Source organism: Notothenia rossii (genome assembly GCF_949606895.1).
Source record: "Notothenia rossii genome assembly, chromosome: 10".
NCBI classification, from domain to species: domain Eukaryota; kingdom Metazoa; phylum Chordata; class Actinopteri; order Perciformes; family Nototheniidae; genus Notothenia; species Notothenia rossii.
In genome coordinates this window covers 30,764,748-30,778,092 of record NC_136908.1, presented here as the reverse complement: position 1 = coordinate 30,778,092, position 13,345 = coordinate 30,764,748, and the positions used below count along the sequence as shown (strand labels likewise).

Sequence of the window (13,345 nt, the reverse complement as noted above, 5' to 3'; positions counted from 1 at the left end):
ATATATTAATCCCAGTTTTTCACTCTGGTTTTATTTGCAATTCGGCACATTGTTCCGAAAAACACACACGCACAAATACAACCTATAGTCACCAATGGAGAAGAATAGTCAGAATGACACTGCCATTGTTCCCGGAACAAGAAGTTGGGGTTTTGTTACTAGTTCCCACTTTTTGTTTTGGTCCGATTGGGACTCAAACCGCAGACCCGTTGGTTCCCTTGTCCCTACAGACTGGGTTTGTTTCAACAAACCTTTTGGATAAACAAATCCAAACTTTGTAAGGGGTTCTAATGTTTATTTTAACTTATGTTTTATCATTGTACCAAGGTTGTTGCTCTATTTTTATGTTCGGTCTAACAAAAGCAAGTTCGGTAGTTGATCAGACAGATTTAGAACAAGCCTCCAGACACACTTCCTTTGACCTCCCTCATCTGCTTCCACTGTGGACTCTCATGGTGTTCCTATGCAATGAGGGATTACCATCTATTATTAGAGTGCACCGTATTACAGCCAAACATAGTGGTTTAGATCATCTAAATAAATCTGCTCATGTTTTTCTTTTGCCACATTGGAACTATAAATACTGATGTTGCCACGTCTTGAGATTCCCGAAAATTATTTGTAGTTATAACATTATCATAATTGATAGACCGAGCTTGAAATGTAATTAGTGCTGGGCAACAACAACAACAAATGATCGTCATTAATCGCATTGTTATGCGCAAAATTCAATAATGAATTAAAAAGTAGTGTATTGCGCACTTTATTTAAAAGTACTGCTATATGAACAAAAGTGCATCAACATTTGGTTTGCAAACACTTTAAACAATAAGGTGCTTTTTAACAGGAGCATTCCTTTCACACAGTAGCAGTTAAAATACTCCTTGTAAATCTCAACTTAAACATGAATTAATGTAAATAAATCAAATATTAAACCAAAGCTATTTGCCACTGCAAGGGCATTCATGTTTTTTCTAGTTATAGAAGAACAAGTTACCCTCAGAGTCCAGAGATAAAACCATTCCACTCTGCAGTGGTTCCAAATAGCTCTGGTTCTATCAACTCCTCCTCGGACCCAGGGTTTGTCTGTGTGTGTATTCAGAGCCAGTGAGCAACGGACTTTCAAACTAATAATATGAATTCAAATAAAATAATTGTCGTTGTTAATGAATGAATGCGTTAACACGATAGTAACGCTGTTTTGGAAGCTGCTGCTCTGGCCCTCAGCCAAGAAGAGTCTAATGTGGGTCATCTTATTGGCACTGAGAAACAAGAGATCTGTTCTATAGACCGACTGTCAATCAATCAATCAATGTTTATTTATATAGCCCAATATCACAAATGTTACATTTGTCTCAGTGGACTTCACAGTTTGTACAGAATATCAGTATGACAACACGACACCCTCTGTCCTTAGACCCTCACATCGTACAAGGAAAAACTTCCAGAGAAAACCCCACAGTTTAAAGGGAAAAATGGGAGAAACCTCAGGGAGAGCAACAGAGGAGGGATCCCTCTCCCAGGACGGACAGACGTGCAATAGATGCCGTGTATAAATTGAAAAGATAATACATTTGCAACATAGGTAGTCCAAATGTTTGGAAATGCATGTGTGTATAATAAGAAGATGAATCCACGAGGATATCCATCCAGGACTTATGATCCAGGACCACAGCCACGACTCAAGATCCAGGACTCGCAATCCATGACACAGGACCGCAGGATCATCCATGACTCCGGATCCCGGCGTATATAGACACCAAAAAGAAAGAAATTTGGGGAAGCTGGGTTAATCGGAACATGAGAGTACACAGGTATAGACAGAGAGAAGGAAGAAGTAAGATGTCCCCCGACAAACTAAGCCTATATCAGCAAAACTAGGGGCTGAATCTAATCAGCCCTAACTATAAGCTTTATCAAAAAGGAAGGTCTTAAGCGCACTCTTAAAAACGGATAGGGTGTCTGCCGTCCGAACACAAACTGGAAGCTGATTCCACAAAAGTGGAGCTTGATAAGAAAAGGCTCTGGCTCCCATTGTACTTTTAGAGACTCTAGGAACAACCAACAACCCTGCATTCTTGGAACGCAATGCCCTAGTAGGACAATAGGGTATAATGAGTTCTTTAAGGTAAGATGGCGCCTGCCCATTAAGGGCTTTGTAGGCGAGAAGAAGAATTTTCAATTCTATCCTGTGTTCTATAGGGAGCCAGTGTTTAGCAGCCAGAACAGGAGTAATGTGGTCCCTTTTCCTAACTCTGGTTAGTTCACGAGCTGCAGCATTTTGAATCAGCTGAAGCGACTTGACTGACTTCTTGGTACACCCTGATAATAAGGAGTTACAATAATCCAGCCTTGAAGTAACAAATGCATGGACTAGTTTCTCTGCATCGTTTTGAGGCAAGATATGCCTGATTTTTGCAATGTTACGTAGATGGAAGTAGGCGGTCCTTGAAATTGATTTTATGTGGGTGTTAAAGGATAAATCCTGATCAAATATAACACCAAGATTCCTTACAGTCTCACTGGAGGCCAAATTAATGCCATCCATAGTTAATATATCTTTAGATAATTTGTTTCGTAGATTCTTCGGGCCAAGTACAATAACTTCAGTTTTGGTCGTGTTTAACATCAAAAAATGTAAGGTCATCCACGTTTTTAAGTCCTTGAGGCAGTCTTGAATTTTATTTAGATGATTAATTTCATCAGGCTTGATTGATAAATATAGTTGAGTATCATCCGCATAACAATGAAAGTTTACAGAATGATTCCTTATAATATTGCCTAACGGAAGCATATATAGGGTGAACAAAATAGGTCCAAGCACTGAGCCCTGTGGCACTCCATGGCTAACTTTGGTTTGCATGGAAGATTCATCGTTGACACGTACAAACTGAGAGCGTTCAGATAGATAGGACCTAAACCAGCCTAAAGCAGTTCCCTGTATGCCAACTAAGTGCTCTAGTCTTTGCAATAGGATATCATGGTCGATAGTATCAAATGCAGCACTAAGATCGAGCAAGACAAGAATAGAGACAAGTCCCTTGTCAGAGGCTATTAGAATGTCATTTGTGACTTTAACCAGAGCTGTCTCTGTGCTATGTTGTGTTCTAAAGCCAGACTGAAAATCTTCAAATAAATCATTGTTTTTTAAGTAATCACACAGCTGTTTTGCGACTGCTTTCTCAAGAATTTTTGAGAGGAACGGAAGATTAGAAATAGGTCTATAGTTGGCTAAAACCTCTGGATCGAGGTTGTGCTTTTTAAGAAGCGGTTTTATCACTGCTACTTTGAATGATTGTGGAACATAGCCTGATAATAAAGACATATTCATAATATTTAATAAAGAAGTGCTAATTAATGGAAAAACTTATTTTAACAGCTTAGTTGGAATCCGGTCTAAGATACACGTTGATGGTTTAGAAGAGAGAATCATTGAATTTAATTGTTCAAGGTTTATGGCTGAAAAGCATTCTAGTTTACTATCTAGTGTAATATTAGAACTTACGTTTCCGGGAGCTGTTGATAACACCATACTGGTCAAAGGCAAGAGGTCATTGATTTTGTTTCTAAGAGTAACAATTTTATCGTTAAAAAAGCACATAAAATCATTACTACTGAGTGCTATGGGAATAGAAGGATCAGTCGAGCTGTGGCTCTCTGTCAGCCTGGCTACAGTGCTGAAAAGAAATCTTGCATTATTCTTATTCTCATCTATTAATGAAGAGTAGTATGCTGCTCTCGCTTTACGCAGTGCTTTCTTATATTCATTGAGAGTAATATGCCAAATTAAACGAGATTCTTCAAGTTTAGTGGAACGCCATATCCTTTCAAGTTGTCTCGACTTTTGCTTTATTTTGCGGGTTTCGGCATTATGCCATGGAGCTAATCTATGTTGTTTTATTTTCTTCTTTTTCAAAGGAGCAACAGAGTCTAATTTTATTCGCAGCGCATCTGTAGCACTATCAACAACATGATCAATTTGGGGTGGTGTACATTTTGTATAAGTTTCCTCCCCTACATGCAGACATGCTATCGAGTTAAGTATTGGTGGAATCTATTCCTTAAATTTGGCTATAGCACTAACAGATAGGTTTCTGCTGCAGGAGCTTTTGGCTAATGCTTTGTAGTCTAGTAACAGTACTTCAAAAGTTACTAAGAAATGGTCGGATAAAGCAGGATTATGCGGTTCGACTAATAGTTGCTCAATTTCAATACCATAAGTCAGAGCAAGGTCGAGAGTGTGATTATAGCAGTGGGTTGGTTTATTTACACTCTGACAGAAACCAACAGAATCTAATATAGAGTTAAATGCAACAGTAAGGCTATTTTTATCATCGTCAACATGAATATTAAAGTCACCTACGATAATTACTTTATCTGTTTTAAGTACCAAAGCTGATAAAAACTCAGAGAATTCTGATAAGAATTCTGAATAAGGACCTGGTGCACGGTACACTGTAACAAATAAGATTGGCTGCAAAGTTTTCCAGGTCGGATGCGTAAGACTGAAAATGAGGCTTTCAAAGGAGGTATAATTTAATTTTTGTTTAGTATTGATAAGTAAACTTGAGTCAAAGATTCCTGCAACCCCACCTCCTCGGCCCGTGCCTCGGGCAATATGAGTATTGATATGGCTGGGTGGAGTGGCCTCATTTATGCTGACATATTCTTCATGTCTCAACCAAGTTTCAGTGAGACAGCATATATCAATATTATAATCTGATATTAAATCATTTACCAGTATTGCTTTAGATGCTAGAGATCTTATGTTTAAGAGACCACATTTAATCTTCCTGTTTTGTTGCACTGTAGTAGTTGTTACATTTACTTTTATTAGGTTATTATGTATGACACCTCTATTAGGTTTTACCTTAAATTGTCCTTGGGCAGATACACACACCGTTAATATTGGGTATTTTATTGGGGTCGGGATTCCTATGGATGACTGCCTAGGAGAGAGCGCAGAGAAGCGTGTAAGACTGCGACTCTGCCTCCTGGTCTCAACTCCAGTTTGTCATGGATTAAGTCCACAGAGCCCTGAAATGTTTGCCGAAATGAGATTTGCACCTTCCAAAGTAGGATGAATGCCGTCTCTCTTAATCAGACCAGGTTTTCCCCAGAAGGCTGTCCAATTATTCACGAAGCCCACATTGTTTGCTGGGCACCACCAAGACAACCAGCGCTGAAATGATGACATGCGGCTATACATGTCATCATTGATCAGATTGGGGAGGGGACCAGAGAAGATTACGGTGTCCGGCATGTCCGACTGTCCATTAGTTAAGCCTGCTAAGTAACAAGTTACAATTGAAGCCGTTATTGTGGTACCCAGTGTTAGGCAGTAACGAGAGTATGTTTACTCAGGTATTGTACTTAAGAACTTTTTTACATATTTGTACTTTATTTAAGTATTTCCTTTTTTTGTGACTTTATACATCTACTCCACCGGGGCGAATATTGTTCTTTTTACTCCCTGCAGTTATTTTAGCACTCAGTTACTTTGTACATATAAAAACACATGATATACTGATATTGTATAACACAGTACTATACTTCTAATCTGTAAAGTATATCAAGTATACACATTTGGTCCACATTGACAAACTACAATACTAAAATGCTCTTAAATGTATAAATCAGAATAAAGTTATAATATTATATAGTATAATAATGTGAAAAAATCAATACCGTATAACAGTACTTTTACTTAAAGTACATTTGAGTGATCATACTTATTATTATGAAATGGGCCATTGGGAAACATTTGTACTTTTACATACTAATACCTTTGTACCTTTACCTAAGTAACATTTGGAAATCATGACTTTCACTTGTAACGGAGTATTTTGATAATATTGTATTTTTACTTTTACTTGAGAAAAGGATCTGAGTTTTTCCAACCCTGGTCCCATCCAAGGGAGCATCAAGAATGACACTCAAAGTTGCAATAAACTAAAAAACAAAAAAATATCCCTCAAAATATTCATAAAGGTTTCTACTTAGAGGGGATAACACCTTTGCCTTTTTTTTTATTAATTGTATTATCATTTTAGATACATGTAAGGATGTGCAATAAACACATTCAATGATCCAGATGTTCTGAACATCATTTATAACCACTCTCTCTCTTCATGACCCCCCTCTGCAGACCTCTCAGGAGTTTATAGCCCAGCTGATGTCCAAACTGGGGGGTAAAAACCCAGAGGAGACGGGGGGCTTCCAGGAGGCCCCCCTGGCCTACGATGCTGTGTGGGCATTAGCTCTGGCCCTCAACAAGACCGTGGGACCCCTGAAGGCCAAGGGTCACCGACTGGAAGACTTCAACTACAACAACCGAGACATCACGGCTGAGATCTACAGAGCCATGAACACCAGCTCCTTCGAAGGAGTGTCAGTGAGTACTGCCTCAGAGGGAGGAGAGGGCTTCATAACATAGGAGAGAGGGGGGAGTTTAAATGAAGGAGGGGGGTGTTGAAATATTAAAATTCAGCTTCTTCTTTCAGGGTCATGTTGTATTTGACGCTCAGGGGTCTCGAATGGCCTGGACTCTGATTGAACAGCTTCAAGGTATGTCACAGCACTTCCCTGCTTTAAAATGGAATGGATTTAAATAAATCAGCCTGGTACAGGGATCACCAACCGTTACTGAAAGAGCCACAAATACATTTTGTCTGGAGCCGCAAAGCATATATGATAACACCCCCTATAAAATCATACGTACAGTCATCCTGTATACAAAAACTGTAGTTTGTTGCATTAAAGAGGACTTATTCTCCTTTCGGGTTTTCCCTCTTCTGTTGTGTGTTCTATAGGTTTGAGTGCATGTAAATGGACTCCTTTGTTTACTTCTGTAACATAATGACACCTCTATTTAACACTTGCACTTCTATTGGCTAGCGCTCCAACACTTTGTACGTGATAGGCTAAGGGGCTGGACATCTCTAGGCGGTTGACCAATCACAACAGAGCCTGCCAGCTAACCAATCAGAGCAGACTGGGCTCTGCTTTCATACAGAGGGTGAAAAGAGGTGCTGCAGCACAGGCAGTATGAAAAAAAAAAGAGCTTTTTGAACATTAAAGCATGGAGACATGTCCCAGCAGAGGCACTACATACAATATGAATCTGAAAATCTGCATAATAGGGACATGTATAATCAAGAAAACGGTTGACATTTTCTTGCTGTTTTTGTCTGTTAAAGGTGAACACAACACTTTAATGAAGAGGAGACTTTGAAAAAGATCTCAGCAGACCTATTTGATTCCTCTCCACATACTGTATGGGAAGTAATTCAAATAAAAAGTATCCGACTTTGAAATGAAAAACACACATAGCTGCAGCCTAATAGTGTAAAAAGAGGTATATACAAATATATGCCAGTTTGTATTTAGTTATGACTTTCATCCGCTTCAGTATGTAGTCACCTTTTCCTTCAGCCACGTACAGCAATCAACAGTACCTCTATAACAGCGCTCACTGTTTCATATCGTTTGCACTCATCACAGGTGATTACAATTATACTTACATTTGTATATACTTACAATTTAAAGTCTCAAAAAGGAGGATTTAGTTTTAAGACACAGGATACATTTATTTCTTGTTTCTCTCAGGAAACACTAACTGTGTTGTTCAGATACAGTCTATAGACAATGGAAACAAAACGTGTCTCCTGCAACAATCCAATTATGACTGTGAAGCAACCCGCAGGCCAGCCAGTTTCCTGTTGGATGTTTGGAGCAGGATGGAGGTGGCTGAGTGATCACAGGGCCACGCTGGGTCTTATCTATGTGGCTCTGCTGGCTGGCTGCCCTCTGATCAGTGAGCCTGTGTTCTTCCTTTCAGACTCTGTCTCTGTCACAGTGCTGAGATCTGGCTCTATTGAGGCTCTCTGCATTCGTTGGACTCATCAAAAACAAAGCTTGTTCCGCAGATTTCCTTTGTTGGTGCTGGCCTCTATCATCCCACAAGAGGAGGGTCAGTTCTGAGCTGCAATTAGTTTGATGGTAATTGGAGGCGTCTGGCCCCAGGCTGTTCTTTGGTCCAGTTTCAGCTTGAGGGGAAAATACATGGAAATAAAATACTCGGTGAAACCCCTTGCAGCTTTTTAACATAAACATGAATTGGCTTGTGTAGTTCCACTGTTGTATTAGTAAGTAGTTATATCCACTATAAGAAAATTAAATAGTGGACGTGTGTAGCCAATCCCTAAACAAGATCTCAGTCTCATGGTGGTACCCTCCCTGTTTTCATAATGAATATAACTGTATTCACAGACAAAATAGTTTAAAATAGTTTGTGATACTAATAAACTCACAACCCCTTTCAAATAAGAGCTATAAAATACTATCTTTACGATTCATTGCATATATTAGAAGCTGCTCTGCATAAAAGTGTTAGCTAAATGAAATGTAATGTAATATAGAGCTGATTTTGTCCCTGTTGGCACAACATAACCTGTAAATAACAACATCACTTGGACACAACTCACAACTAAACACGGACAGTGTTTTATGCAATTTGATGTTCTTTACCCAATTGGTTTATTAATTTAAAGGCTATTATGCTACATCTTTAGCAACATGTATGTGACTCCACGACGGCAATGTTGGTTGGCCGTCCACCAATTTCGTCCAGACGAAAATATTTCCAACTTCAGGATAAATACTAATTTGTGTAGTGAATCCCTAACTTTGTATGAACCGCTAGCATTATATTGTAATTTCTGGTCCTGTGTGAGAAATCTCTGCAATGATTGGATGGATTTCCATTTGTCACAGAAGCATAGGGTCCTTAAAGCAGTGGTTCTCAAACTTTGTCTGTCATTCCCCACTTTGAACAGGTGGGCCTTTTTCAAGCCCCACCTGTTCCTCATCACTCCAATAAAATGGTAGGCCAAGCTTACAATTGTCAAATGTATCGTTCTATGATAGGGGTCTCCAACCTTTTTTAGGATGAGAGCTACTTTCAAAAAATAAAACAAGTCGTGAGCTACTTTTGCTCCTCTTTTTTTGGTTTTCTTGCAGTGTATATATTTAGCACATTTTAACAATATGATATGCTTACCTTTAACCTTTGTGTGCTGTTTCAATAATCCAAACATCTTTAGAATATGATCACAACCAATAACAAATCATTTAAACGTGTTTATTCTTATCTTATGTTACCTAGTTAGCATTCTTTCTTTTTATTTATGCATATTTTAATAATCACTCCCCTTTTAAACTATTTTTTTTACTGTCCTGTAGTACACATTGGAATGATTTCTTACTTTATTTTTTACAACTAGGCTATATTAAATAGATAAAGGTGTGCTGTCTCTCTCTCTCTCACTCTCTCTCTCTCTCTCGCTCGCTCACAGAGGCTCCGTGGCAATGACGGTTTGCGTTACAAAATAAATAAATAAACATAGGCCTATTTGTAAAGTGGGGGGACGCAAACGGGATTTCGAAAAGTGTCAAGGTTAAACTCCTTATGAAGTGGTGAGGTGCCGCTCCACATTGCTTTTCTTCCCGACTGAAACGGTGTGTGTGTGTGTGTGTGTGTGTGTGTGTGTGTGTGTGTGTGTGTGTGTGTGTGTGTGTGTGTGTGTGTGTGTGTGTGTGTGTGTGTGTGTGTGTGTGTGTGTGTGTGTGTGTGTGTGTGTGTGTGTGTGTGTGTGTGTGTGTGTGTGTGTGTGTGTGTGTGTGTGTGTGTGGATAAGTCAGACAAGTCAGACATAAGAAGCTTTTCTTTTTTTTGTGGTAAAGGTGCTGTTGAAACAGGTGGGTTTTCAGTCTGTGACGGGATGTGTGTTGACTTTCTTCTGTCCTGATATTAATGGAGAGCTCATTCCACCATTTTGGAGCCAGGATAGCAAACAGGTGTGTTTTTGTTGAGGTGTATCTGGGTCTTATGGGTGTATTGGCCGATGCACGTGCTGGAGTGTATGGTTTGACCAAGTGCTGGATGTAAGGTTGGATCCATTAACAGCACGGTAGGCCAGTACCAGTGCCTTGAAGCTGATTAAGGTAAGCTACTGGTAACGGGTCAATGGAGCAGAGGAATGGTGTATTGTGGGAGAACTTAGGGAGGTTGAAGAATAGTCGGGCTGCTGAGTTCTGAATTAACTACAGAGGCAGTATGGTACTTGCAGGTAGACCAGCCAGAAAGGAAGTAGTCAATGTTGAGGCAAATATTTCCTAGGCCAATACCTTTGACCCAGTTTATTCCTTCCTTATCCCCTTGCTCAGCACAGGCCTTCGACCATGGGGTGCTGCGCTCTCTGAGAAAGTAGTTTTGTCTCCCTATTCCTGCCTGTTGGTGTCAGCTGATAGAGGTGGTGTTATGTGTATTCATGCAGAAGGTTGATTATTCTCTGAGAACCAGCTAAATACATGGGACTGTGGGAGATATCTTCAGAATTGGTAAGCCAGGAGCTGTCACTTTATGGCTGCAGCACATGTCTTTGTCAATTCTCCGGCCGTAACATCCAATAAATCTTCAGAACCAGAAACAGGTTTATTGCCCGGTAGGTTCACATACTAGGAATTTGACTTGATGTCATGGTGCATACATAAAATATAAAAAACAAGAAATCTAATATAAAACACTAAATCTTTTACACCGTAATAAAATAGTTAAATAGCAATACAATTAAAATTAAATAAAGCAGTAATTTACATGGAAATAGAATGCTATGAGTGAATTTTTGCATATAAAACTATGAAATGTGAAATAAGAATATGTGCAGAAAGGAGTATGACATTGTGTGCATTAATGTAATGCATATAGTCTATGATGTGGCAGAGGCAAAGTGTCAGCGGGGGGCCGGGTCTTCTTTAGTGGAGGGGAAGAAACTGTTCAGGTGGCGAGAGATTTTGGTCCTGATGGAGGGTGAGGGTGGTGTCGTCGGAACTTCAGGAGCTTGACAGACTGGTGGCTGGAGGTGCAGCTGTTGGTGTACAGGGAGAAGAGCAGAAGGGAAATAACGCAGTCTTGAGGGGAACCGGTGCTGATGGTCCGGGGGCCAGAGAAGTGTTTCCCCATCCTCACGTGCTGCTTCCTGTCAGACAGGAAGTCTGTGACCTGCTGGTGGAGTCGGGCACGTGCAGCTGGGAGAGCTTGTCCTGCAGCAGAGCTGGGAGGATGGTGTTGAAGGCGGAGCTGAAGTCCACAAACAGGATCCTGGCGTAGTAGTTTCCTGCTGTGTCCAGGTGCTGGAGGAGGAAGTGAATCAAGTCGAGCTCTCCTTTGTTCTCATTGTGTTGTGAGTCCATGCTCCAAAAGTTTCCATTTCAGTCAAGATGTGACATGTCATTATAGATGTTATAGGGTTATTTGCCCAATAATGATAATTGTTTTTTGCTACCTTAACCTAGCTTAAGAGCATTAAATACTTCTTAGTGGAGTCTTGTTGGTCGACTGTAGGACTCATACTGCCTAATGATGGCGGTAATGGAGGTCAGCGGGGGGGGTTTTGCGCCTGAGCTCGCTGTGCTATTTTAAAGCATTACGACAGCATCAACTGAATGTTCTACAGCTGATGACAGGAACATTTCTCACATGGGTATTTTTTATTTCATTTCTTTATCAAAGAGGCTTGAAGGAATCCCTCTGGCCTGGATGTCATTAAGGAAATATCTCATAAAGTGTAGCAAGGAAGAACAAGGAGGCAGGGCGACTGTCTGCCATGATTTCCCAGGAGAAATTAAAAAAAATCATTTTATAAACCAACACTGAATACTTACTGAGTGTGAGCACAAGCTGCTTTATATATGCGTACCATGCTGCGAATGGATCTGGCCCTTCCTACATCCAGGACATGGTTAAACCGTACACCCCAGCACGTGCACTCCGCTCTGCATCAGCCAAACAGCTCGCTGCACCCGCACTGCGAGGGGAAACCCAAGTTCCCATCTGCAAAAACACGTGGGTTTGCTATCCTGGCTAAAAAATGGTGGAATGAGCTCCCAATTGAAATCAGGACAGCAGAAAGCTTACACATCTTCCGGGGGAGACTGAAAACTCATCTCTTACGACTCCACTTCGAGCAACAAAATGTAAAAAACAAAACCAAAAAACTAAATAAAAAGCACTTGTATACTGACTAAGCACTTATATACTAACAAAGCACTTATATACTAACAAATATCTTATATACTAACAAATCACTTATATACTAACTAAGCACTTATATACTAATAAAGCACTTATATACTAACAAAGCACTTATATACTAACTAAGCACTTATATACTAATAAAGGACTGGCTTATCTAAAGCCAGTTGAGTAGCACTTGAAATGTTTTAGCTCTATGAAACCTGATGTACTTATATGATTCTGTTTTCTTCAAGTTTGTATTTTCTTGGTCGAATGCACTTATTGTAAGTCGCTTTGGATAAAAGCGTCAGCTAAATGTAATGTAATGTAATATAAATGTGTAAATGTTCTAATATCCAACAAGGGGTAAGCCTCTTTATTACGTAACCCTTAAAGGAATAGTTAAACATAGGTATTTAATTTCATTCAATTAAATAAAGTTAAACTTGTATTAAATCATAAGCTTGGTTAAATAAATAAATAAATAACTGTATAATAGCTCATTGTCAGGTTCATAGTATTTAGTGTCTATACTGTGACATGTCTCCGTGCTTTCATTTTCAAAAAGTGTGTTACAATGTCATTATGTTCAGGAAGTAAACAAAGGAGTCCAATGGAGGCCTCTTTATGTAAATATATTATCAGAAAATTTACTCAAAGTATCAAAGTAAAAGTACTCAATACTATGGCTCTTTTGAAAGTATTATATTATTATAGAATATTATATTATTGTGTTTTAATTGCCTAGAAATGCATGTAATAGCTTTTTCAATGTTGTAATGTTTAATGAATTTTAGATTTAAAAAGAAATACTGTATATATAAGGTGTACCATATATGGAACATGTAGTACAGTACTTGAGTAAATTGACTCGGTACATTTTACCACTGAAGGTATTAGGTAGGCAAGGCAAGGCGATTTTATTTATTTAGCACTTTTCAGCACGTGGCGAATCAAAGTGCTTTACAGATTAAAAGCAAACAACATTTAAGAATAAATACAGCACAAATATTTTATTAAAAAGGCATTTAAAAACAGGCATAATTAGCGTCAGAGACATCTCGTAACCCTCTGTCCCCCCCCCCCCCCCCCCCCTTTTTCTCTCTCTCACAGGAGGGAGCTATAAGAAGATTGGATACTACGACAGCACCAAAGGCAATCTGTCGTGGTATGGGAATGACAAGTGGATAGGTGAAGCATATTCTTCTTCTTCACCCCCCTCTTTCTCACTGTCTCCCTCCCTCCTCCTCCTCCTGCTGCTCTCCTGCA

The 13,345-nt window shown here is 39.5% G+C and overlaps 1 protein-coding gene across 6 annotated transcripts in view; it reads left to right on the top strand.

The window, feature by feature from the left end:
• gabbr1b (gamma-aminobutyric acid (GABA) B receptor, 1b) overlaps positions 1-13,345 on the top strand; it is a 332,077-nt gene that overhangs the window by 238,313 nt on the left and 80,419 nt on the right. For 5 of the 6 annotated variants that reach the window (XR_013803364.1, XM_079655113.1, XM_079655115.1 and 2 more), the window contains 3 exons: positions 6,149-6,394; positions 6,504-6,567; positions 13,190-13,267. Coding sequence is in view for 5 of the 6 variants with exons in the window: in XM_079655113.1 (XP_079511239.1) it covers positions 6,149-6,394; positions 6,504-6,567; positions 13,190-13,267 (388 nt within the window). In the remaining variant the exon portion in view is untranslated. The remainder of the gene's footprint in view (positions 1-6,148; positions 6,395-6,503; positions 6,568-13,189; positions 13,268-13,345) is intronic. The other variant, XM_079655114.1, reaches the window with a different exon arrangement.